The sequence below is a fragment of the Rana temporaria genome, chromosome 9, assembly GCF_905171775.1.
Source record: "Rana temporaria chromosome 9, aRanTem1.1, whole genome shotgun sequence".
NCBI lineage: Eukaryota > Metazoa > Chordata > Amphibia > Anura > Ranidae > Rana > Rana temporaria.
Genome location: NC_053497.1, coordinates 150,076,175 through 150,101,195, shown reverse-complemented (window position 1 = coordinate 150,101,195; position 25,021 = coordinate 150,076,175). Strand labels below are relative to the sequence as shown.

The 25,021-nt window shown below is 42.2% G+C and overlaps 1 protein-coding gene across 4 annotated transcripts in view; it reads left to right on the top strand.

Annotated features, from left to right (window-relative positions):
- Positions 1-25,021, top strand: part of DENND1A (DENN domain containing 1A) — a 1,239,075-nt gene that overhangs the window by 1,130,508 nt on the left and 83,546 nt on the right. For 2 of the 4 annotated variants that reach the window (XM_040324851.1, XM_040324853.1), the window contains exon 20: positions 12,242-12,301. The exons of the other annotated variants lie outside the window; for them this stretch is intronic. In XM_040324851.1, the coding sequence (XP_040180785.1) occupies positions 12,242-12,301 (60 nt within the window). The remainder of the gene's footprint in view (positions 1-12,241; positions 12,302-25,021) is intronic. 4 annotated transcript variants of the gene reach the window in all.

The window sequence follows — 25,021 nt, the reverse complement described above, 5'->3', positions numbered from 1 at the left end:
ACGCCTATTTACGTAGGCAGATTGGCGTACAGGTACGTCCATTTAAATCTGCGCCCAGCGGGTGCGCACACGCCTCTCGTGGAGTCCTGTGATTGCAGTTGGCAAGAGCAGAACGGGGGAATGCATTTGTAAACAAGGCATTCCCCTATTTTGGCTTGTGACACTGATTCTTAGAATTAGTTACGCATAGATATCTGTTAGATCCGACAGGCGTAAGTCTCTTACGCCGTCGGATCGTAACTGCATTTTTAAGCTGACCGCTAGGGGCGTGTATGCTGATTTACGCGTTGAAATATGTAAATCAGCAAGATACGCGAATTCCTGAACGTACGCCCGGCCGACGCAGTAAAGTTACGCCGTTTACGTTAGGCTTTTCCCGGCGTATAGTTACCCCTCCTATATGGTGGCGTAAGTGCGGCGTACCAATGTTAAGTATGGCCGTCGTTCCCACGACAAAATTTGAAAATTTTGCGTTGTTTGCGTAACTCGTCCGTGAATGGGGCTGGACGTAATTTACGTCCACGTCAAAACCAATACATCCTTGCGGCGTATTAGGAGCAATGCACACTGGGAGATTTCCACGGACGGCGCATGCGCTGTTCGTGAAAAACGTCAATCACGTCGGGTCACAGAAGATTAACATAAAACACGCCCCCCTGTCCCACATTTGAATTAGGCGGTCTTACACCAGCCGATTTACGCTACGCCGCCGCAACTTACGGAGCAAGTGCTTTGAGAATACAGTACTTGCCTGTCTAAGTTGCGGCGGCGTAACGTCAATCGGATACGTTACACCGCCACAAAGATACGCGCTCCTATGAGAATCTGGCCCAGAATCTTTTTGTGAGTTTTTCAGAGATGAGAAGATAATGTACAGTTACAGCTATAAGACAAAAGATTTAGTTTGATGGCATACCCCCTAATTAGCATGCCTGCACATTCCCGAGTGCTGCATTATGCACAATTGATTTTGCATATGTAACATGCTGCATGGAGTTCATCTGGAAAACTCTTAAGTGCAGTTATAGATATCAGATTGCAATCTGACAGAAATGTGAGGCTATTTTTCCTTCTAAATTTACTTATTCTACATTTTGGTCATTCATAAAAATATTAGTAACATTTCTAAAAATATGCGTATAGATTTAGTGGTTTGCATTACAAAAAACACACACCCTTTTATTTTTTTTCCTCCTTCAATTCCTTCTTTAGTGTTCTTTTCACAAAGCAGTATACCTGTAAGCTTAAGGCTTCATACACAAGGCCGTACGGGGGCCATACAGCATGCAGAGCCTGTGAAATCACTCTTCCGAGGCCCGCTGATGCCATGTACAGCTGTCAATTGAGATGAATTAAAAGATGCGGCTGTGTGCGGTCATGTGCTTCAGGCTCTGAATGCAGATAGTCAGCATTTGTAGCATATGTCTGTGTGGGTGCTTTACTCAACCTCCGGCGCGTAACTATATACAGCTGCATCTTACAGGTTATATAGTCTGGTTGAAAAAAGACACAAGTTCATCTAGTTCAGGGGTCCTCAAACTTTTTAAACAAGGGGCCGGTTGACTGTCTCTCAGACCGTTAGAGGGCCGTACTATAAAAAAAAACTATGAACAATTTCCTATGCACACTGCACATATGTTATTTTGAAGTGAAAAAACTAAATGGGAACAAATACAATATTTAAAATGAAGAACAAGTAAAGTTAAAGTTAAACCAACAAACTTACCAGTATTTCAATGGGAACTATGGGCCTGCTTTTGGCTAATGAGATGGTCAATGTCCGGTTCCATATTTGTCACTGCTAGTCGTAACAAGTGATGCATTTCAAATTCAAGCCATCATTTCATTTCAACCCCCCCCCCCCTCACCATTGCAAGCCCCTCATGATCATTGCAACCCTCCCCCTTCATCATTATAAGCCCCTCATTGCAAGCCCCCCTCACAATCATTAATTGCAAACCGATCATGATCATTGCAACCCCCCCACCTCACCATTATCATTACATCATCATGATCCCCTCATTGCAAGCCCCCCCTCGCCATCATCATTGTAAGCCCCTCATTGCAAGCCCCCCCCCCCCCACAATCATTAATTGCAAGCCGATCAAGATCATTGCAAGCCCCCCCATCATCATTACATCATCATCAGCCCCTCATTGCAACCCCCCCTCATCATTGCAAGCCCCCCTCACCATCATCAGCCCCTCATTGCAAAACCCCTCCTCATCATTGCAAGCCCCCCTCACCATCATCAGCCCCTCATTGCAACCCCCCCTCACCATTGAAAGCCCCTCATTGCAAGCCCTCCCCTTCATCATTACATCATCAGCCCCTCATTGCAAGCCCCCCCCCCACCATTATCATCATTACATCATCATTTCATCATCATCAGCCCCCCCCCCCCACCATCATCATCATCATTACATCATCATTTTATCATCATCAGCCCCCCCCCCCCCACCATCATCATAATCATTTCATCATCATCAGCCCCCCTCACCATCGCAAGCCCCCCCCTCTCTCCCTCACCTCACCATCATAAGCCCCTCACAGCCTTACTCCTTACTGTGCCAAACTGCTGTCACGGTCCTGCTGTGTCATGGTCCCGCTGTGTCACAAAGCTTACAGTGTTGTTAAAGCGGGAGTTCACCCATACGACAATTTTTTTTCAAAAAATCCCCTTAGATGGATGCTCGTTTTGTCTAGGGGAATCGGCTAGTTGTTTTAAAATATGAGCTGTACTTACCGTTTTCGAGATGCATCTTCTCCGTCGCTTCCGGGTATGGGTCTTCGGGAGCGGGCGTTCCTTCTTGATTGACAGTCTTCCGAGAGGCTTCCGATGGTCGCATCCATCGCGTCACTAGTAGCCGAAAGAAGCCGAACATCGGTGCGGCTCTATACTGCGCCTGCGCACCGACGTTCGGCTTCTTTCGGAAAATCGTGACGCGATGGATGCGACCGTCGGAAGCCTCTCGGAAGACTGTCAATCAAAATAGGAACGCCCAGTCCCGCAGCGCATACCCGGAAGCGGCGGAGAAGATGCATCTCGTAAACGGTAAGTAATGCTCATATTTTAAAACAACTAGCCGATTCCCCTAGACAAAACGAGCAGGAATCTAAGGGGAAAAAGTTTTATGTACGGGTGAACCCCCGCTTTAACAGTTCTGGCGCGCTATGATAAATGTCCCGCCCACCTCCTCCTAGACCAGCTCTTGTAATAGACAGGAGGAGGAGGGCGGGACATTTATCATAGCACGCCAGAACTGTTAACACTGTGATCTCTGTGACACAGCGGGATCGCTGTGTTACAACCTGCAAGCGGCGTTGCTTGTCAGGGTGGGGTGGGCCGGTTAAAAGTCCTCCGCAGGCCGTAGTTTGAGGACCCCCTATCTAGTTCAACCAATAAAAGGGAAAAAGACCCTAAAAAAAAAATCCTAAAAAAAAAGTCATACAATCCTATATACACAATCCTATGTACACAATCATATACCCACAGTTGATCCAGAGGAAGACTAAAAACCCCAGCAGAGCACGATCCAATTTGCTCCAGCAGGGGGAAAAAAATCCTTCCTGATCCCCCAAGAGGCAATCAAACTTTACCTATAAATGTTAGTATCCAGTTATATTATGTACATTTAGGAAAGAATCCAGACCTTTTTTAAAGCAAACTACTGAGCTGACCAGAACCACCTCTGCAGGGAGTCTATTCCACATTTTCACAGCTCTTACTGAGAAGAAACCTTTCCGTATTTGGAGATAAAATATTTTTTCCTCTAGACATGAAGGGCCAGATTCAGGTAGGGAGCGCGTATTTGTTGTGCAGGCGTAGCGTATCCTATTTACGCTACGCCTCCGCAACTTTGAAAGGCAAGTGCAGTATTCACAAAGCAATTGCTCCGTAAGTTGCGGCGGCGTAGCGTAAATAGGCCGGCGTAAGCCCGCCTAATTCAAATGTGGAAGATGTGGGCATGTTTTATGTAAATTTATTGTGACCCCACGTAAATGACGCTTTTTCCGAACGGCGCATGCGCCGTCCGTGAAAGTATCCCAGTGCGCATGCTCCAAATGACGCCGCAAAGACTCATTGGTTTCGACGTGAACGTAACTTACGCCCAGCCCCATTCACGGACGACTTACGCAAACGACGTAAAACGTGAAAATTTGACGCGGTCCCGACGTCCATACTTAACATTGGGTAACTATACGCCGGAAAAAGCCTAACGTAAACGACGTAAAAAAATGCGCCGGGCAAGCGTACTTTTCTGAATCTGCGTATCTACCTAATTTGCATATTCGACGCGTAGATATACGGAAGCGCCACCTAGCGGCCAGCGTAAAATTGCAACTAAGATACGATGGCGTAAGAGATTTACGCCGGTCGAATCTTAGTCAAATCTATGCGTAACTGATTCAAAGAATCAGGCGCATAGATACGACGCCGCACACGCAGAGATACGACGGCGTATCTGGAGATACGCCGTCGTATCTCCTACCTGAATCTGGCCCAAAGAGTACCCCCTTGTCCTCTGTGATGACCTTAAAGTGAATAACTCAACACCAAGGTCACTATAACAATACATGTTGATTATATCCCCCACCCAAAAATGGAACTTCTGCTTTAAGTGACGGTGACTCCCTGACATGCCACATTTGGCATGTCATTTTTTTGGGGTGGGAGCAGATACTCTCTTTTTAGAGGCATCCAGGGTTCCGCGGCACCGGAAGAAAGTTCACCTCTACCCCCTCCCTCCCTGCAATCTTCTGGGACATGTCACAGGTCCCAGAAGATTGCCCGGTCAATTACAGCGCGGCTTGCGCGTGCGCAGTGCATGCCCAGCTGTGAAGCCACAGCCGGGCACCCACTGTAGTGATGCCGGCGCCGTGGAGAGGATCGGGGCTTCGTATGCCCACATTGCTAGACCATAGGACAGCTGAGTGTGAGATTATTAAAAGTCAACGGCTACACTTTTTGTAGCTGCTGACTTGTATTTTATTTTTATTTTTCTGCGCAACTCCACTTTAATCTCCTCTTCTCAAGAGAGAATAAGTTCAGTTCCTCTAATCTTTCCTCATAGCTGAGCTCCTCCATTCCTCTTATCAGTTTGGTTGCCCTTCTCTGCACTTTCTCCAGTCCCCCGATATCCTTTTTGAGAACTGGAGCCCAAAACTGAACTGCATATTCCAGATGAGGTCTTACTAATGATTTGTACAGGGGCAAAATGATATCTCTCTCTCTGGAGAAAGGATTTTGCTCACTTTGGAAATTGCAGCTTGGCATTGCATGCTATTATTAAGCTAATGATCTACCAGAACACACAGATCGTTCTCCACCATTGACTCTCCAAGTTGTATTCCCCCTAGTATGTATGATGCATGCATATTCTTAGCCCTCCAAGTGCATAACTTTACATTTATCAACATTAAACCTCATTTGCCACATAGTTGCCCAATTAATCAGAGCATTGAGGTTGGCTTGTAAGTTAGAGACATCATATAAGCATGATATTCCACTGCATAGCATGGTGTCATCTGCAAAGACTGAAATGGTACTTTTAATCCCAGACCCAATATCATTTATAAATATATTAAAAAGTAAGGGTCCCAACACTGAACCTCAGGGTACATTACTGATAACCTTAAACCAGGGGTCTCCAAACTTTTTAAACAAACTTTAGGGGGGAAGCGGTCTGTGGCCAGCAGGAGTGGCCATTTTCCTGGCATCAGTGGGAGTAAACATTGTCACATTTGGTATTAGGGGGAAGAATAGTGCCCCATTGTTGGTATCATTGGGAGAAATGGTGCCCCTTCATTGATGTTTTTTTTACTGGAACATGGTAAAACACATCAGCACTAGAACGCACCTAAATGCATCAAAAACGCATCGAAACACACATGTCCATATTTAAGATGAAGAAAAGAGTGGAAAAAGTGCACAGGAACATATAAAAAATGCATCAAAAACTCACTGGAACGCATTAAACGCACCAACAATGAGAATGCTGGAAAGCATCTGGACTGTGTTTCTGTTCTGTGAACTGCCCCTAAATTAATGATTAGCTGTTTCTGTAACAGAGCAATGTTTCTAACATGGCATGGTCATTAGTAGGTCAATCTCGCCAACCATAATCAATCATCAAGGGCATTCCTAGGACCTAAAAGACAAGAGTCAACCCTGGTCTTCTAGATGGAAATATTTTGGGGCTTGCATCATAACATAATAAAATGTGAATGAAGCCATTTTGCAGTTTGGTCTCTTTACACTTTTCTGTGACATTCCATAAGAACTGTGATATTGAAGCTTTGGCTTTTCACTGACGGCAGCCTAGGGCTAGAGAAGCAGGGCACACAGAAGGGCACCCTTAAAACTAGAACTCTCACCTGTTATTCAGGGTTGTCCTCAATTCACATACCTGCCCAGCAGATCCAGTGTTTACCTGCTATGATCTGCTGCGCTGCTGCCACTAGCTTTGTTCTGTGCTACCATCTTTCTTTCTGTCGAAACTCAGGGCCTCTTCCTGGTTCAGAGAGCTCAACCACCTGATGATGCACAGTTAACTTCTCTCAACTCTTGACCAGGATTCATCAGGTTCTTAGTAAGTGATATTTTAAATGTACACTATATTACGAAAAGTATTGTGACACCTGCCTTTAATGGCATCTCAGTCTGAAAAAGCCTGGCTCGCAGTCTCTGCTCTAATTGATCCCAAAGATATTTTCTCGGGTTGAGGACAGCACTCTGTGCAGGCCAGTCAAGTTCCTCTGCCACAATCATGCTCATCCATGTCTTTATGGACCTTGCATTGTGCTCTGGTCCAAATCATTTGGTGGCGGTAGGATTATGGTGTGGGGTTGTTTTTCAGGGGTTGGGCTTGGCCCCTTAGTTCCAGTGAAGGGAACTCTTAAGGTGTCAGCATGCCAAGGCATTTTGGACACATTCATGCTCCTAACTTTGGAGGAACAGTTTGGGGATGGCCCCTTCCAGTTCCAACATGACTGTGCAACAGCGCACAAACAAGGTCCATAAAATCATGGATGAGCGAGTTTGGAGTGGAGGAACTTGACTGGCCTGCACAGAGTCCTAACCTCAACCTGATAGAACACCTTTGGGATGAATTAGAGTGGAGCCAGGCACCATAGACCAAACCTTCCAATCTTTTCTCCATGAGGACCAATTTCTTCAAAATGCCTTTCTCTCACCCTCTGGGTACAAATCCTTGGCTCACATTCTTGCAACTACGGCACTTGAGCAAACCTAGATTCTCCACACCCTCCTTTAACATGCTTTAAGCAGCTAGAGTATTTACACCTGCGCCTTCATTCAGACATGGCTTGTTGCTTTTGTACAAACTGCTCACCTATCACCCAGATCAAGGATCTGCCCTGTATTAATGGAAAATTGTCTTGGGTGTCAGCTTCTCAGAACAACAGCAGGAAAGCATCATCTGATTCACTCATACTGCATCTTTTTCCAGTTCTATACAGGATTCCAAATTCTCATGCACTGGTACATGGTCCCTCTGTCCCTGCACAACATTTTTCCACTATTCTTACCCATGTGCTGGAGATGTAACACACAGGAAGGTTTGTTGCTACATAAGTCCTGGAGCTGGCTGGTCCTGAAACTTTTCTGGATGCAGGTACGTGACCTGCTGTTCAAACTTACTGATGTCAGAATTGAGGACGACCTGGTGACCTACCTGCTTCACTTGGCTCCTCTGTCTTCCAAAAGATACAAGCAATTTTTCTTGATTTATCTGCCTAATGCAGCTAAAGCTTGCATTCCTCTATATTGGAAGCAAACACAACTTCACCCCCCCCCCCCCGAGTGTTTGGTTAGGTAAAATCAATTGAATTTATACAATGGAAAACATAATTGCTTTTACAAACCATAAGGAAGAACTGTTCCGCAAACCTGGTATTATTGGATCGACCATACCTCCTCTTAAATTTACCCTGCGGATTTAACCACCTGACAGATGTTTGCATGTCTTCCGGCTGACTTGAATATAGATCTCTTGCAGTTGGGGTGACTCAATAACTTTGGCAGATTCAAGGCACTGGCAATCATGGGCTTGTGCACTTGTTGGCTGACCAGCTAGTTTTTCGGAAAGGAAAAAAAAAGGATTTTGGTGTGTTTGCTGTTGCCTGTGTTCTGTATTCTTCTATTTCCCTCCTATCCACTCCCTTTCCCCTTCCCTTTTTTTTCGGGAGAGGTGAGGCCTCCATCATAGGCCATTTATGTTCCAACGGGACCAGTCCTGATACGCCCATCTTATAATCTGTATATATGCTTTTTGTACTTTGGCTTTATCACCTTATGTATCTTGATAAAACACTTTATGTAAAGCTGTATTATAGGGTTAAGCTTTTTAGTATTATATGAAAAGAAAAATAGATTAAGACGTAAAGCAATGGGATATTACATTCATCAATTGAGTTACATATGAAAACACAAGAGTTCTATTTGAATTGAAAAGCACCACCACCTTCTGCACTTGGTATTGATAACCTTAAAGTGGTTGTAAACCCTCCCACACACCTTTACTGTATTGGAATCCTCACAAAAAATACTAATGATTGCTGCTTGTTGCTGTCTCCTTACCTGTTTAGTTTTGTTGTAATCTGTCCTATTTTGTTTAATGACGTCACAGGCGCATGCGCTTCCCTTACCTTAATTCATGGCACACTCTAATGCCCTGTACACACAATCGGTTCGTCTGATGAAAACGATCCGATGGACCGCTTTCATCGTACGAACCGATCGTGTGTGGGCCCCATCGTTTTTTTTTCCTATCGGTGAAAAAAAATAGAACCTGTTTTAAAAATTTCTGATGGTTAGAAAACCGATAGAAAAAAACGATCCTTTGTGGGGAAATCCATCGGTCAAAAATCCACGCATGCCCAGAATCAAGTCGACGCATGAACTTCATTTTTCTCTGCACCTCGTTTTGTTTTACGTCACCGCGTTGGACACGATCAGATTTTTAACTGATGGTGTGTAGGCAAGACTGATGAAAGTCAGCTTCATCGGATATCTGATGAAAAAAATCTATCGGTCCGTTTTCATCTGATGAACCGATCGTGTGTATGTGGCATGAGTGCAGTCCATCTATTGACAGGGTGCCCTGAATTGGATTTCCTCTTCCAGTGGCATAGCTGTTAAATCGCAAGAGACTGCAAAGTCTTTCCCAGCATCCTGGAACTCCCCATGTGACCCTGTGACGTCACACAGGGACTAAACCTTCTGAATCCTAGTGCGCTGATCAGATGCAGCAAAACAAACAGGCACGTATATTCCCAGAACAGGTATTTACCTGTTAATAAAGCACAAAACCAATGCAGCAGGTCAGCTATGAGTGGCGGTGCTCGGTTACCACAGTAATGTCAGATCGTGCATGCGCGAGATTACAGTGAAGGGAAACAGGAAAGGGCGGAAATTATATTCTACATGGGCTGAGAAAACCATAGTGAAGATGGTGCTGCCTTATCTTGATAGAAAAAAAAATTCTAAGTTAGAAAAAAAAGTCGTGAATCGGCTATTGTGTGCTATTAGACTAATTAGACTAGTAATGTTTGCTAAAGAGTCATTAAAAAGAAATATATGAAAAGCAACATGGCTGGGTTTACTTCCTCTTTAAGGTATATACTAAATGGAGCTAAAAATGATTTGGGTATTATCCTGATTATACCTTGCTGGCAATGTGTTTCATCCATTCTAAACCAATCATAGCTGTTGGAAACAAGGGGCCAGATTCACAGAAGAAATACGCCGGAGTATCTACTGATACTCCGGCGTATTTTCAAATTTACCGCGTCGTATCTTTAGTTTGAATCCTCAAACCAAGATACGACGGCTTTTGGCTTTGATCCGACAGGCGTACGGCTTCGTACGCCTTCGGATCGTAGGTGTAATACTTTGGCGCCCGCTGGGTGAAGTTTGCATCGTTTTCCGCGTCGGGTATGCTAATTAGCTGTTTAAGTCGGCTTTTCCCGGCGTATAGTTAAAGCTGCTATTTCTTGGCCTATCTTTAGACTTGCCATGTTAAAGTATGGCCGTTATTCCCGCGTCAAATTTTAATTTGAATTTTTTTTTTGCGTAAGTCGTCCGTGAATAGGAAAGGACGTAACTCACTTCGACGTTCAAAAAATCACGTCGGTGTGACGTCATTTCGCGCAAAGCACGGCGGGAAATTTCAAAACGGAGCATGCGCAGTACGCTCGACGCGGGAACGCGCCTAATTTAAATCATCCACGCCCCATTTGAATTAGGCGGGCTTGCGCCGGAGGGATTTACGATACGCCGCCGCAAATTTACAGGCAAGTGCTTTGTGAATCAAGCACTTGCCCGTAAAACTTGCGGCGGTGTAACGTAAATGCGATATGTTACGCCACCGCAAATGTCTGTGAATCTGGCCCAAGGTTCTTAACCAATCACAACTGATAAAGGAGCATATACTTCATGACAAGGTGTCCTCTGTAAGCTTGCTTGTAGCTATAGGTGTCAGGACTGCACTTGATTGAGCCTCTGACGCAGCCGCCGGTGACCGGCAAAACCAGTCGGGCCTTGCCACAATCTCATCCTCCTGACCCTATTAACCTTGTGATGGCACCCATTTGTTAGTGCTTTGAATGCACCCTGTAATGGAATACTGATCGCTGCACCATCAAGGAGTTGACCACATTTCTGGATCTGATAATTATACTTTACACCCCAAGAACTTGGGAGATATGTAATACTTTGTATACAACCTTTGGATTATAAATGATCCCTAGGGGATCGGGACTACCAGTTTGTTTTCTGCAGCCATATGCCACAATGCAAGTGAGGCCATACAAGTGTGGCTATGCCACTGAGTGTTTTTAGTGGCTCTACATTGTGTGTACACAACCATTCTGTTTGACATACCTCCTCTAGACCATTGGAAAAGTTTTCTCTATTTTGGGTCATTCAAACACCATCAGGTCATTGTCAGCACAATTTGTGTATATGTGGCCAGTAATCCTCATTACTACTGGATCCAACTATGCAGCAGACTGACATTGGAAATATAAACATTTTACCCCATGATCATTGACAATTTACATATTGGCCTCCAAAGGGTGCACACACCATTCATTCTTGAGAGGTTTTGTGGACTGGAGAGTATAACCCTCAATACTAGATTTAGTTTTGTACAATTGCCACATGCCGCTGTTATCCTGGTCTTATTAATTGGTCTGTAAGAGGTGGACTTGGCTTGTTCTTATTAGTGCTTGTTTGTGTCTGTCATTGTTTTAAACATACATTTATTGGGTTAACTAACAAAATTGTTTGCTATGTTTAATACATACAGTGGGCTACTTTTATGTTTTCTGGACTGGTTGAGCCGAGTCAGGTTTCTTATTCTCAGCTCTAGCTATACGTGTTTGCTTGCCTTAAGGGAGAAGTCCAGACTGAGCTTGTTTGGCTGGGCTTCTCCTATGGGTGTGACCCGTTTCCAGCAGAGAGCAGTCTGAAGTCTGCTCTCAGCTGACGTCACTGGAATCAGTTCAGGCATCACGTCATCACGACAATAACGTCTGTATCTGCCAGGTGCCTGGACTGATCCCGATCTTAGCCTCTCAGCAAGCAGCTGAGAGCCTGAGACGGCCGCTCCCCACCCCTCCACAGCTCAGTGCTTCAGGAAAGCCGCTGACTGACAATCTTTCTCTTTCTGCAGTAACTAGCTAAATATTACATTTTAAAAAAATAAACATTTTCTTTACATTGATAGCAAATAGAGTTGGTGTAAAGAATGAACGGATAAAGAGAGTAACGACAGTGAGGGAATATTAGGTGAATTGTGGGTTCAATTTTTTTTTTTATCATTTTGGTGAATTTAGAGAATAATATTATGATACATTGCCTGAGTATATATATATATGTTTGAAGTATGTATTTAAAGAAGTGGAGATTTGAAGATTGCCCGAAGAGAGGAATTTCAAAGAAAAGCTACAACACAAAAGAGATTTATAGTCCATTTTAAAACTAATGCAATAATCCATGCTTTTCCTTTTTTGTGCACTTAATTGAACACAGATTTTGTTTACTTCGCTGTGATCTGTGTGTGTTGATGCAGTTTGATGTTGATGACCTTGGATGACTGTATTTTAATTTTCAGTTCACATATAAACAAGATGAATCCCTGTTAAAAATGAAGGTATGCTGTCCAGCTGATGTATGTTACTTGTTACTGATATGTCAGTTTCCATTTTGATGCAGCGGGAAAAGAACCCCCCACCACGCCCTCCTCCTCCAAGGATACAGCGCTGCAGCGTCCCTGTGAGTAGAGTCTGCGAGTCCTTACCTCTCACTTAACACTGCCTGACTCGCTCTCTGTAGTTCTAATAAGCCTCCCTAGTTGGGTCTGTCCTATTCTAAAAGAGCAAAAATGACACCCCTTTCTTTATACAGCACGACTTTGAAACTTGCATTTCTCTAGGCTTGGTAGATCTGTGTCCTGCCTATTCTATTCTGTTTGGTTTGGTGTGCTCAGTCCTACTGCCTGAAACCCTGAAAAAATACATATTGCTTTGTCTTACTGTTTTGGTGAAGTTAAAGTGGACCTACCATCAGATATATCTTTTCATGTTAAGTGCATGCATGCTAAGTAATTTGTAAGTGTAACACATGCAAATATTTAATCCTCACAGAGATCACACTACTCCCCCTTTAATGTCTTTATAGGCTTTTCCGCCTAAAATGATAGAACCATATTTGTTCAGGCATCGTCCAGGGACGCCATCATTTTTTTTCGGATAATTTTGTTGACTTAGAGATAAGACACAATGGTATGAAAAAGAGAAATAAATAGATTCCCTTAGAAACTCTAAAGTGCCAAGGTAAGCGTTTACTATACAGTCTGTTCCCAGTGTGGGGGTCAGGTAACGCTTCCAAGGTTGTACCAATCCAGATGCACTGCTTCTATTGTTGAATTAAAATCCAGTGAGGAGCAGTGGCGACAGGTGGTATATATATATATTTTTTTTTGGGGGGGGGGGCGGTGGTGGCAAACAATACACCCACTCCCCCCGGTCGGTTGGGTCACAGACCCCCCCCCCCGGTCAGTCGGTTGGTCACCAGCTCCACACTTACTCCATCTAGGTTTCGGGCAGCGCTTCCTCCGGACAGCAGGCGGCATCTCCTCCTCCTGGTGCTTCACGGCGGCTTCCCCTTCGTCTCCTCCCTCCTCCTCCTCAGTGGCCAATAGGATTGCTTCTCCTCTCGGCCAATTGGGTGACGGGTCTCAGGACCTGCTTCCTGATTGGCTGGGAGGAAAATCAGTCATCAATAGTGAATAATAATTTGCTGTTGTCACACAACTGGGTCACGTGCTTCTAAAAATAAATATAAACTCCATTGCAATCCATGCGTCTGTTGCCCAGTAAGTAGATTAGGGGGCCGGGCACATGGATTAGGGGGGCAGCGCCCCTGCATTACGGGCTGCCACTGGTGAGGAGTTGATTTAAAGATTTCATTGAAGAACCCAAAGTAAAATAATAAACTAGTGAAGCAAATAATTTTGCTGTAGGGGAAAAAAAGGCCCATCACCCAAGGACACTAGCAAAAAAACTGAGCTGTCACAGAGTGGGGTAGGATTATAGAAGTACACCCAGCGGTCGATGCCCATGACAGTGCCCAGTCATCTGAAGGTACCAGCCTATAACCCATGGTCTATAAATATACAGCCTGTGTTCTGTACTGCAAGTTAAACTTCCTCTTTTCTTGTTCAGCCCAACAGGCTGAATGAGTGCAATCCAGAGATTCCCCCATCCACTCTATAACAGTGTTGATGGTTAAATCTCCTGCTTCTAGCTATTGTATTCTGACTGCTGGCAACCATGACTGTCAGACCAACTGAATAGTGACTGCATTGTGTCTTAATCAAAGTTTACCAGGCCAGATAGTGTCAGTATCTGCCACCCACAAGTTGAATTTCCTCCAGTTCACAGGAATCGGCTAAAATGTGAGCCGTGTATGACCAGCTTAAGGAAAGGCTTCCTCCTGCCTGATTTAAGACATCTACTCAGCTTAGACAAAGTCACCTAACAATAAAGATATTAAGGGGGCGCTAGTGCTTTAATTTTGATGAATATGCCATAAACACCAATATCAAATGTTATAATATAATTAGACAAAGTCACCTGCCTGAAGCGCAATGAGGGCTTTATGTAGAGTTTCATATTTATTGTCTACAATTGTTGTAGTAGTTCAGTTAAATGTTTTTACTTAATCATTTTTAGAATCCTTTGTTCAAGTTTTTGTTTGTTTAGTCATAGCATGGTATATGTACATTTCTTAAATTTCTTCTGAATACATTTGCTATGTGTCTCTCTTTCTATTTTTATCAAGAGATAATGCAAGTTTTTTTTTTACATTCATTATGCTCAGGTTTGTGGATTTTCCATTTGAGTTAATCTGGGGTACACACTTCTTGTAGATTGAAAATAGAAACGCTTAACCACTTCAGTACCGTGGGTGTTTTTCAGATTTGGTGTTTACGAGACTAAAACATTTTTTTTTGCTAGAAAATTACTTAAAACCCCAAAACATTATATATATATATATATTTTCTAACACCCTAGAGAATAAAATGGCGATCATTGCAATACTTTGTCACGCCATATTTGCGCAGCGGTCTTACAAGCGCATTTCTTTTGGAAAAAATTCACTTTTTTAATAAAAAAATAAGACCGCAATAAATTTGGCACAATTTTTTTATATATTGTGAAAGATAATGTTACGCCGAGTAAAATGATACCCAACATGTCACGCTTAAAAATTGCGCCCGCTCGTGGCATGGCGTCAAACTTTTACCCTTAAAAATCTCGATATGTGAGGTTTAAAAATTCTATAGGTTGCATTTTTTAAGCTACATAGGAGGTCTAGGGCTATAATTATTGCTCTCGCTCTACCTCACTTGTATGGTTTAAACACCGTTTTCATATGCGGACGCTACTCACGTATGCGTTTGCTTCTGCGCGCAAGCTCGTCGGGACGGGGCGCTTTAAAAAAAAAAATTTTTTTTCTTATTTATTTTTATTTATTTTATTATTTTTTACACTGGAAAAATAAATTGATCACTTTTATTCCTATTACAAGGAATGTAAACATCCCTTGTAATAGAAAAAAGCATGACAGGTCCTCTTAAATATGAGATCTGGGGTCAAAAAGACCTCGGATCTCATATTTAGACTTAAATGCAAAAAAAAAAAAAAAAAAATGGAAATGTTGTCATTTGAAAAAAATGACAACAAAAAAATTTCTCTTTAAGACGCATGGGCGGGACTGACGTTTTGACGTCACTTCCGCCCAGCAATGCTATGGGGACGGGTGGGGGCCATCTTGCCCTCACTCGCATCCCCACACAGCATGTGAAAGGACCCGATCGCCTCTGCCGCTACCGACGGCTCCGAGAGACCGGCGGGAGGGGGGCCCCTTTCCCCCAGCCGATGACGGTGATGTTGCGAATCCGCCGCGGAGACCACCGTTATCTTTTACAGGACCGCTCACACTAAAGATGTATATCTCGGTTGTGGCAGCAGCTGCTGCCGTTACCGAGATATCCATCTTTAAAGTGCCGCCGTATATAGTCGTAAGGCGGTCAGGAAGTGGTTAAGGTTCTGTGGCTACATGCAGTGCACGGTGTCAGAATACACCCAAACTTTTGCATGCAGTAGTTTGGGCACGCTTCTGTGGTAGATGTCCTCCCAGGACACCCGACTACTACCCTGAAGCTGCACTACAAAAACTGCTGGTCTTTTTGGCTTTAATGCTGGTATTTGAATGAAACCTTCCACTGCTAACAGTACATGTTTTGCTACACAAGTCTTTTCTGCATGTACCTCTCTACTTAAATAACCAGTAACCTTAGAAATGTGGACAATTATATTTTCTTTTTACAGTGTGAACAGTGCATTCTGTTCAGTCAAACTAATCTAGGAAGAGAAGGTTTCTGTGTAGACCACATGAGCTCTAAGAAAAGTTGCTAAAGTGTATCTCAACCCCAAAAAAAATAGCTGTTTTGAAACACTGCTTGATTTAGTCTGCCTTACTTCCTGGTCAGATTATAGGTCATGACACAGGAAGGAGTTTACCAGCTGAGGGTAGACGATGCAAGGTGTGTGCTAATGAGATCAGCTGATCAACTCCTTTCTGTATCATGACCTAAAGTCTGACCAGCAAGTAAGGTAGAGGTAATCGAGCAGTGTTTTTAAACAGCTATGAAGAGAGTGAAGTAAGCCTGTGCAGAATTAATGGCAAGCTGTTTTTTTTTTTTTTTTGCAAAATAAGTACATTATTGCTGTATTGGTACATAGGGGAGCTGAAATTTAGAAAGAAAAAGTGGACAAAGGTGAACTTAGCCTTTAAACCTTTTTTCCCCCCTTTATTTTTACCTATGTGGTAGTGCCAGTGACACACTTTCCGTCCTAGTGTGAGAAATGCTAACTCACTGTACTGTATCTATGAAAGAGCAGCGTTGTCACCCTAGGGAAGGAAGTGTGTTAGGACTACAGTAACCTCTTGCCTCCTCCAACATTGGTTGGAGGTGTTCCATATATGTCACAGAGCAGGGCCAATAACACTTCTTGAGAGAATGCTCACTAGATTTTTAACAGGATCAACATTTATTTATTTATTAGCGTATTGATCAGAAATAATAAAACATGTTCAGTTGTATAGTTAACAAAGCAAAACATGGCAAATTAAAGCAGATCATTACTGCAAACCAAAAACACTTAATTCATTTTTAATGACTTCAACACCAGACATCCTTCCTGCCCATGCCAATTTTCAGCTTTTAGTGCTGTCACACTTTGAATGACAATTGAGCAGTCATGCAATGCTGTACCCAATGGGGAACCCCTGACAGCTGATGAGTCATTTGTTGTTAAGGATGTGGTGGGTGGCTTTCAGGCCCACTTATTAGCAACCAGATCAATGTGATAAATTACTGCATGAAAATATGTGGTAATTACCGCATTATGGACACTTTACTGCAGTAGTTATTTACCGCACAAATCTTAGTAAATTGCACATTTACACATTTGTTTCTGCATGAGTTATTTTACTGCATTTTTTCCGTGTTTTTAAACTCCTAGTGAATTGAACCCTTTTTATCAGAAGCACGTAGTTATGTAAGGTATGAATAAGGTACAAATTAAAAGACAAGGTTAGGGTGTAGAGGATAAGCTGGGGTCAGCCATAGATGTTAGGCAAGTGAAGGACAGATTGGTCAACATCAGTAAATACACAGATGAAAATATGTGCCAGGGAACTGGATTAGTCCAGAGTCCAACTGAGCCAGGACATCATGCTCACAACATGGCACAAAACACAGTTAGATGGCTAAAGAACATTGTAACTAATGATCAGTCACTGAGGGTCCTCGGCCACATTTGGTTCCAATCTGCTCTAACACATGTTGTATGTAAATGCATAGAATCACATGGGTGTTTTTACAGTCATGCATGGAATGTATACCTTCTAATACGTGCCTGTAGGAAAACAGGTTAGTCACCCCTGCAATATACATATGTGTAACTGGTTGTTGTATTTTTGTAACAAAACAATAAGAACAACAATATGGAGAAAGCATGACCCACCCCCCTTGTAATGGCCACTTTAGATATAGATAAAAAAAAAATTATTTAGTCTTTTATTTTATTTTTTACAAGCATACAAACAATCCAGGAGGATATGCAGTGGAAGATGTTTAAAGATTCCGCAAAAGTCACAAAATGTTGTATACATTTGTCATATACGGTCACTTATATTTAAATATGTATTGTACTAGAACGACATTTTCAGCAACATGACAACATTCTTTGTTTCCCTAAATAACTTTTCATTCAAAGTTTTATAGATTTACAAAAAATAAATAAATTAAATATATTACATCACAGTGTACAGTAGCAGTCATACATTCCCTCCGTATAAACATAGTGGCCCAGATTCTCAAAGGGCTTACGACGGCGCAACGCAATGTGCACCGTCGTAAGTCCTAATCTGGGCCGTCGTATCTATGCGACTGATTCTTAGAATCAGTTACGCATAGATAACCATTAGATCCGACAGGCGTAAGGCTCTTACGCTGTCGGATCTGAAATGCAATTATTTCTTTCACCGCTAGGTGTCCCCTCCGTCGTTTTCCCCGTCGGGTATGCAAATTGGCAAAATACGCGAATTTCCGAACGTACGCGCGGTCGACGCAGTGAAGTTATAACGTTACGTTACGTTAGATTTGCGACGCGTAAAGTTGCCCCTGCTATAGGAGGGGCAACCAATGTTAAGTATGGCCGTCGTTCCCGCGTCGAAATTTACGTCGCTTGCGTAAGTCGTCCGTGAATAGGGCTGGACGGCATTTACGTTCACGTCGAAACCAATGACGTCCTTGCGACGTCATTTAGCGCAGTGCACGTCGGGAAATTTTAGGGACGGCACATGCGCATTAGGTTCGGCGCGGGAACCCGCCTAATTTAAATGCTATACACCCCCTACCCGCCTAATTTGAATTAGGCGGGCTTGCGCCGGGGGATTTACACTACGCTGCCGCAACTTTACAGGCAAGTGCTTTGTGAATCAAGCACTTGCCCGTAAAACTTGCGGCGGCGTAACGTAAATGAGATACGTTACGCCGCCGCAGAGATGCGGCGATCTACGAGAATCTGCCCCATTGAGTAGCAGCTGCTTTAGAAATGCTCATAGTTGGCGAAAACTCAGAGATCAATAATACATTGAAATCAAGAAGGGAATATTCTTAACCCTGATGCCCATTCAACATTAGGAGGAACAGCAAAGTTTCAACCAGTATGCATCGCAAATAATAAACAAGGGAGTCATACCAGTGCTAAGTCCAGGTCAGATAAGCAAAACACCGCACTAAGAACGTGCCTACCTATTATGTGCTTCAGACACTCATATCCGCCAGTACAACATACCAGACGTTTCTTAACAAGTTTCACAACCAGTACAGTTAATAGACATGTGCAATTTGTTTCGGTCTGAATCCAAATTCGGACTACTTTTTGTTTATTTGGAGATTCAGATTTGTTTCCGAATTCCAAATGTTCAGAAAGATTAGAATTCATTGGTTGGTCAAGAAGGTGTTAATAACATAACAAATGTATCACATTTTTCTGTTCTGCACATCTAACAGTTAACAGTGTACAATCTCCAAGGATACCAACGCTAAGGGGGCTAATCACGGACACTGCAGTCATGCATCCCATAATTTGTTGAACTTGTAGGGAGTTCCTTGTTGCAGCATGATTTGCCGTTCTTTAACCTGGGTAAAATTAACCTGCATTCGCCAGCCCTTAAATGTAGGAGGAAGTGGCAAAAGCCATTTTAACAGAATACTTTTACGGGGCATGAACAATAACCTAGAAAAAGAAGTACAGGCATGAGGTATATATATATTTGTTCATCTAAGAATCCCAATGTACAAGTCAATGGGTCATGCAACAGAGACTGGAATATCAGTAAAGATCTATAACGGGTGAAAGTGACCCCTTCTTGTCCGTAGTGGTAACTATCTGATCCATAAGCGGAATGTTAATCTGTCTAATGCCGCGTACAGACGGTCGTTTTTTGCGATGAAAAAAAAACGACGTTTGATGTGATGAAAAAAACGACGTTTTTGAAACTTCATTTTCAAAAACGACGTAGCATACAGACCATCGTTTTTTGAAAAATCTCTAGCAATGCGCGCTGACGTCCATCACGTACGACGGGACTATAAAGGGTAATTTGCATGCGGAAGACGCCCTCTTTTGCTGATATCGTGTTGCTGCGTGTTAGTAAAAGTTTGGTGAGAGACGATTCGTGCTTTTCAGTGGTTGTGCTTAAAATTTCGTTTTCTGTCGTACAGTTTGTGTATTTGTAGTCGGATCTGTGATACAGTGCTTGTATTTAGGACGTATTTGTTTTGCAAGTGCGTTCTTGTGTGCACGTTGCTGTTTTGCAGGTCGTTCTTCAGAGGCCTTTCTGTACTTCAGGGCAGAATTTTTAGTCCGATCTGATTTGACGACCGTTTTCTAGCCATGTTGCGGGTACGTTCTCGTCGCCGAGATCGTGCTGTGCATGTTGTTATGATGTGTGCTGCATCCCGGCTCCGGTCCTTGAGGAGGAGGAGAAGGACTTTGTGGGCCAAGAACTGGTTTCTTTGCAGGGACCAGTTCTCTCATATGCCTCTGCTGCGGGAGATCCAAGAAAATAACCCTGATGATTTCAGGAATTTTCTTCGGATGTCTGACCCCGTATTCCAGCAGCTTTTGGCTTCGGTGTCGCCATATATCACCAGGCAGGACACCAATATGCGGGAAGCCATCACTGCTGAGCAGAGGCTAGTTGCTACGTTGCGATACCTTGCAACAGGGAGAAGTCTGCAGGACTTGAAGTTCTCGACGGGCATCTCCCCCCAGTCTCTGGGCGTCATAATCCCGGAGACGTGTTCTGCCATAATCCAGGTTTTGCAGGAGGACTATATTAAGGTAAGTTCTGTCCTTTAAATGCATAGACTATGTTTCTTCTTTTGTTTTTTAAACAGTCCCTAATTAACCTTTTTTTAATAATATGCTGGTAATGTTACCTTTGTCTCCATGCATGTATTTTTTTTTTTTTTTTGGGTCCTACATGCATTTTTTATCTAGCCCACATGTCCATTTTGGGTTATTTTGTTAGTGGCAAACCCACCTAGCTTAGTCCCTATATCCCCCTTGATTTTTTTTCTCCATTGTAGTGCACGACCAACCCCCCCCCCCCCCCAATGTTATTTTTGTAACTGTCTATTTGTATTAATTTGATGTTAAACCATCATTTTTTGGAGGTCACAAACTGATCTTGGGGGGGGGGCCCCCATCACACTTTTATGTTAATTTTTCTTACCATGAGAGGGTGTGATTAATCTGCTTAGTGATCCCTTAATATTGTTGTTTTTACAATAATACCTGAACTAATATTTTTTATTTTTAGGATCCAATAATCTTTGCTGATATTCTGTTAGTAATGTACTATCTTAAAAAAAAAATTCTGCTTTATTTACAGTTCCCCACAACACCACAGGAATGGCAGACTGTGGCAGCGGACTTCTCTCAGCGATGGAATTTTCCAAACTGTGGAGGAGCTATTGATGGCAAGCACGTCCGCATCGTGCCACCACCCCATTCTGGATCCCATTATTTCAACTACAAAGGGTTCCACAGTGTCGTACTGATGGCGGTGGTGTCTGCCAATTATGACTTTCTCTATGTTGATGTGGGGAAAAATGGGCGGATGTCAGACGGCGGGGTCTTTGCCGAGACCGAGTTTGCCCAACGGCTTCAGGCGGAGGACCTTGCATTGCCACGTGCGGAGGATAATGAAGAGGGGCTGCCCTTTGTTTTTATTGGTGATGAGGCATTTGCCTTGGGTCCCCACCTCATGAGGCCATTTCCCCAACGTGCCCTCACCCATGAGAGGAGGGTCTTTAATTATAGGCTGGCCAGAGCCCGAAGAGTGGTGGAAAATGCGTTTGGCATTATGGTCAGTCGATTTCGCTTGTTTTTAACCGCCATAAACATGGCAGAATATAAGTGGAACAATATTATTTTATGTTGTTGTATATTACATAACTTTCTACGAAGACATTCTTCAAATTATTTGACATTATTGCCTGATGAGGGAGTTGATGTCCCAGAGGCGGCCCATGAGGCAGGCCATCCAGGCTTGGCCCCCCGAAACGCACGTGCAGTGCGCCAGGCATATGTTGACTATTTTATGGGTAGGGGGGCCATTCCAATGCCTGATCTTTGGTGAATGAACATAATAAATATTTTATGCAAGAAACATTGTATTTTTTGTTCTTATTGTTTTGAATGTTTGTGTATTTTCTTTGTCTCCTAGGTTATCATAGTTGCATGTGTTTTGGATGGACTAAATATCCTTCCTCGTTCTATGTTCCCAGCCTAAATTTCACTTTTTTTTAGGTTTAATGTCATCATTGATCTAAAATAACAAGCCACAAATATATTGATCTGCATAATTTTTATTTTACATATTTTGTGAAACCAAATTTTCAGTCTCACATGTGTTTTTTGGTTGGTCGAACAAGTAAAATCACATATTTTTTTTTTTTTTTTTTTTTTATTTTTTTGATCAGTAAACATATAAAATCTTTTTTTTCATTTTTTTGTATTTTTTTGATCAATCAACATATATAAAATCTTTTTTTTCATTTTTTTGTATTTTTTTGATCAATCAACATATATAAAATCTTTTTTTTCATTTTTTTGTATTTTTTTGATCAATCAACATATATAAAATCTTTTTTTTCATTTTTTTGTATTTTTTTGATCAATCAACATATATAAAATCTTTTTTTTCATTTTTTTGTATTTTTTTGATCAATCAACATATATAAAATCTTTTTTTTCATTTTTTTGTATTTTTTTGATCAATCAACATATATAAAATCTTTTTTTTCATTTTTTTGTATTTTTTTGATCAATCAACATATAAAATCTTTTTATTTATTTTTTTGTATTTTTTTGATCAATCAACATATAAAATATTTTTATTTATTTTTTTGTATTTTTTTGATCAATCAACATATAAAATCTTTTTTTTTATTTTTTTGTATTTTTTTGATCAATCAACATATAAAATCTTATTTTTTCATTTTTTTGTATTTTTTTGATCAGTAAACATATAAAAATTTTTTTTATTTTTTTTTTTTTTTTTTTATTCAAGAATGAGATGAAATAATTTTTTTTTTTTTTTTTTTGGTTTTTTTCACACCCTACCCAAAACATCCAGTAAATTTTTCAACTGGACCTCAACACTTTTTGCATTTTTTATTATTTTCCGGGCTGCTATCTGTAGGTCTTCATTTTTTTCCCGGCAGGACCAAATTTCGGCAATGAGGAGCTGGGCAGTGTCCCTGTCAATTGAGGAGCCAGCACGAGTTGCTCCTGAAATGTGCAAGCAAACCATGTATTACAAATATGTTTCTCCTACATCTACATTACCTGGGTATCTTTTGAATATGATACTTTACCAGATGTGGTGGCAGGTTCACATTCATCAAGATCCCTCGGGGGTGTGGCTTGTGAACTTGCGTCCTGCCTTGATGCTTCCTTTCGCCCTACGAGATTGAAGAAAGGGAAAACACAATGGAAAAATTTTAGATGAAACTTTAGCTCACAATTTTCAAACAAATAAATCCCTATGTGTATAAATCCTCTGCTGAGTACACTGTCCTTTTTGTGCATATTTTATATCGAAATTATTAAGATCTAATTAGGTAAACATGTACATAAATGTTTACAAATTGATGTCACATTAAACCCAATAAATTTATTGTAACTGGAATATTTGGGAACACAGGAAATGGTCGTATGAGTCGTCGTTCGTTATAACATAAATCAGACAAATACGTTTTTATTTGTGGCTGATACAGTGATTGCACTACAATTTGTCCATGTGAAATAGGCATGTTGCAAATTATCGGGAATCTCGTCGTTTTATATTAGTTAAATTAACGAATGAACGACAACACATACGACAATTTTTAGTGCCCACACAAATACATTTCAACCTGAATGGAAAAGCACATGGCACAAAGAACAAACACCTAAAATTAGGGAACATAAAATTCACTTACTTTTTGCTCGAATCAATCTTTTTATTGCCCGAAGTTGCTCTGGCTCTCTTTTTTTCAGGTCTGACCACCTCTTTCTTATTTGTTCTCTTGACCTGCGTTCACCAAATTTCAGCCGGAGCCTTCTGATTACTTTATCAGTAATGTCCGCCTTAACCTTATTGGGGTGCAGGTAAGGCCCGTGCTTCCCATCATAATCTTCATTAGTGAAGATGGTGACCATCTCTACCATCTCCTGGAATGCCATGTTTTTGGCCTTGTACCTCCGCCTGGATCTTCCTGTTGCCTGGGCCTGGCCTACCTCATGTCTTGAGCCTGACATTTTTTGCTGCTTGTCTTCCAACACCATAAATCACACCCACAAAAAAAGAACGAGAAAGGGGCGTGTAAAGGACGAGACGGAACGTCAGGGGCGGGGTATCGTGCGTTGCGTCACACGTGCGCAGTGTTTAAAGGGATCCGACGTCATTGAAAGCGACGTATACAGTCTGAAGAAAAAGGCGGAAGTAAACGATCGTGAAATACGACGGTACGTAACTCTATTTTTGACATTTCTATTACTGAAGAGTGGATCAGTTTGTGGGCTAGATGATATGGTGTAAAACAGGGAAATGCAATTCTCGGACCTCCAGCTGGTGCGGAACTACAAGTCCCATGATGCATAGTGAAACTCTGACAGCCACAAGCATGACACCCAGAGGCAGAGGCATGATGGGACTTGTAGTTTTGCAACAGCTGTAGGTCCACTAATTGCAGATCCCTGGGGTAAAAGCTTGTTGTAGTAGTAGTGGCTTTACTGACACTTTGTTTTTTATTTAATTTTTACATACAGAAATTATGGACCCCTTCAAGGAGCCAGAATTTTTCACGGAGTTTATACAACGCTGGAAAGAACTTCCTGTGCTCTGGCAAACAAAAAGCAAAATCAACAAAAACAAAGATGCCAGGAAGCAAGCACTGGAGACCCTGCTTGCATTTGTTAGCCCAAGGCTCCCACACGCAACTACTGACACGGTCAAAAACAAAATTAATTCGATTAGGGGCACCTACAGGACCCAACGGTCACAAGTCCTGGCCTCTATGAGATCTGGAGCTGCAGCTGACAGCATCTACAAACCCAACCTGTGGTACTATGGTCAGATGCAGTTCATTGATGACCAGCTCGAAACACGGGCATCCGTGTCTACCCTTCCCCCAAGGAATCAGTCCAGTCTTCCCGGCAGCCAAGAGCAGGCTACATCTGATGAAGATCTAGACTTCATGGAGGACACAGATTGTGACCCATCGAGCCAGGTATTGCATTTTAATACTAATTAATGAAATGCAAAGTATAATAATGATTAGAAATGTAGGTTACAAGT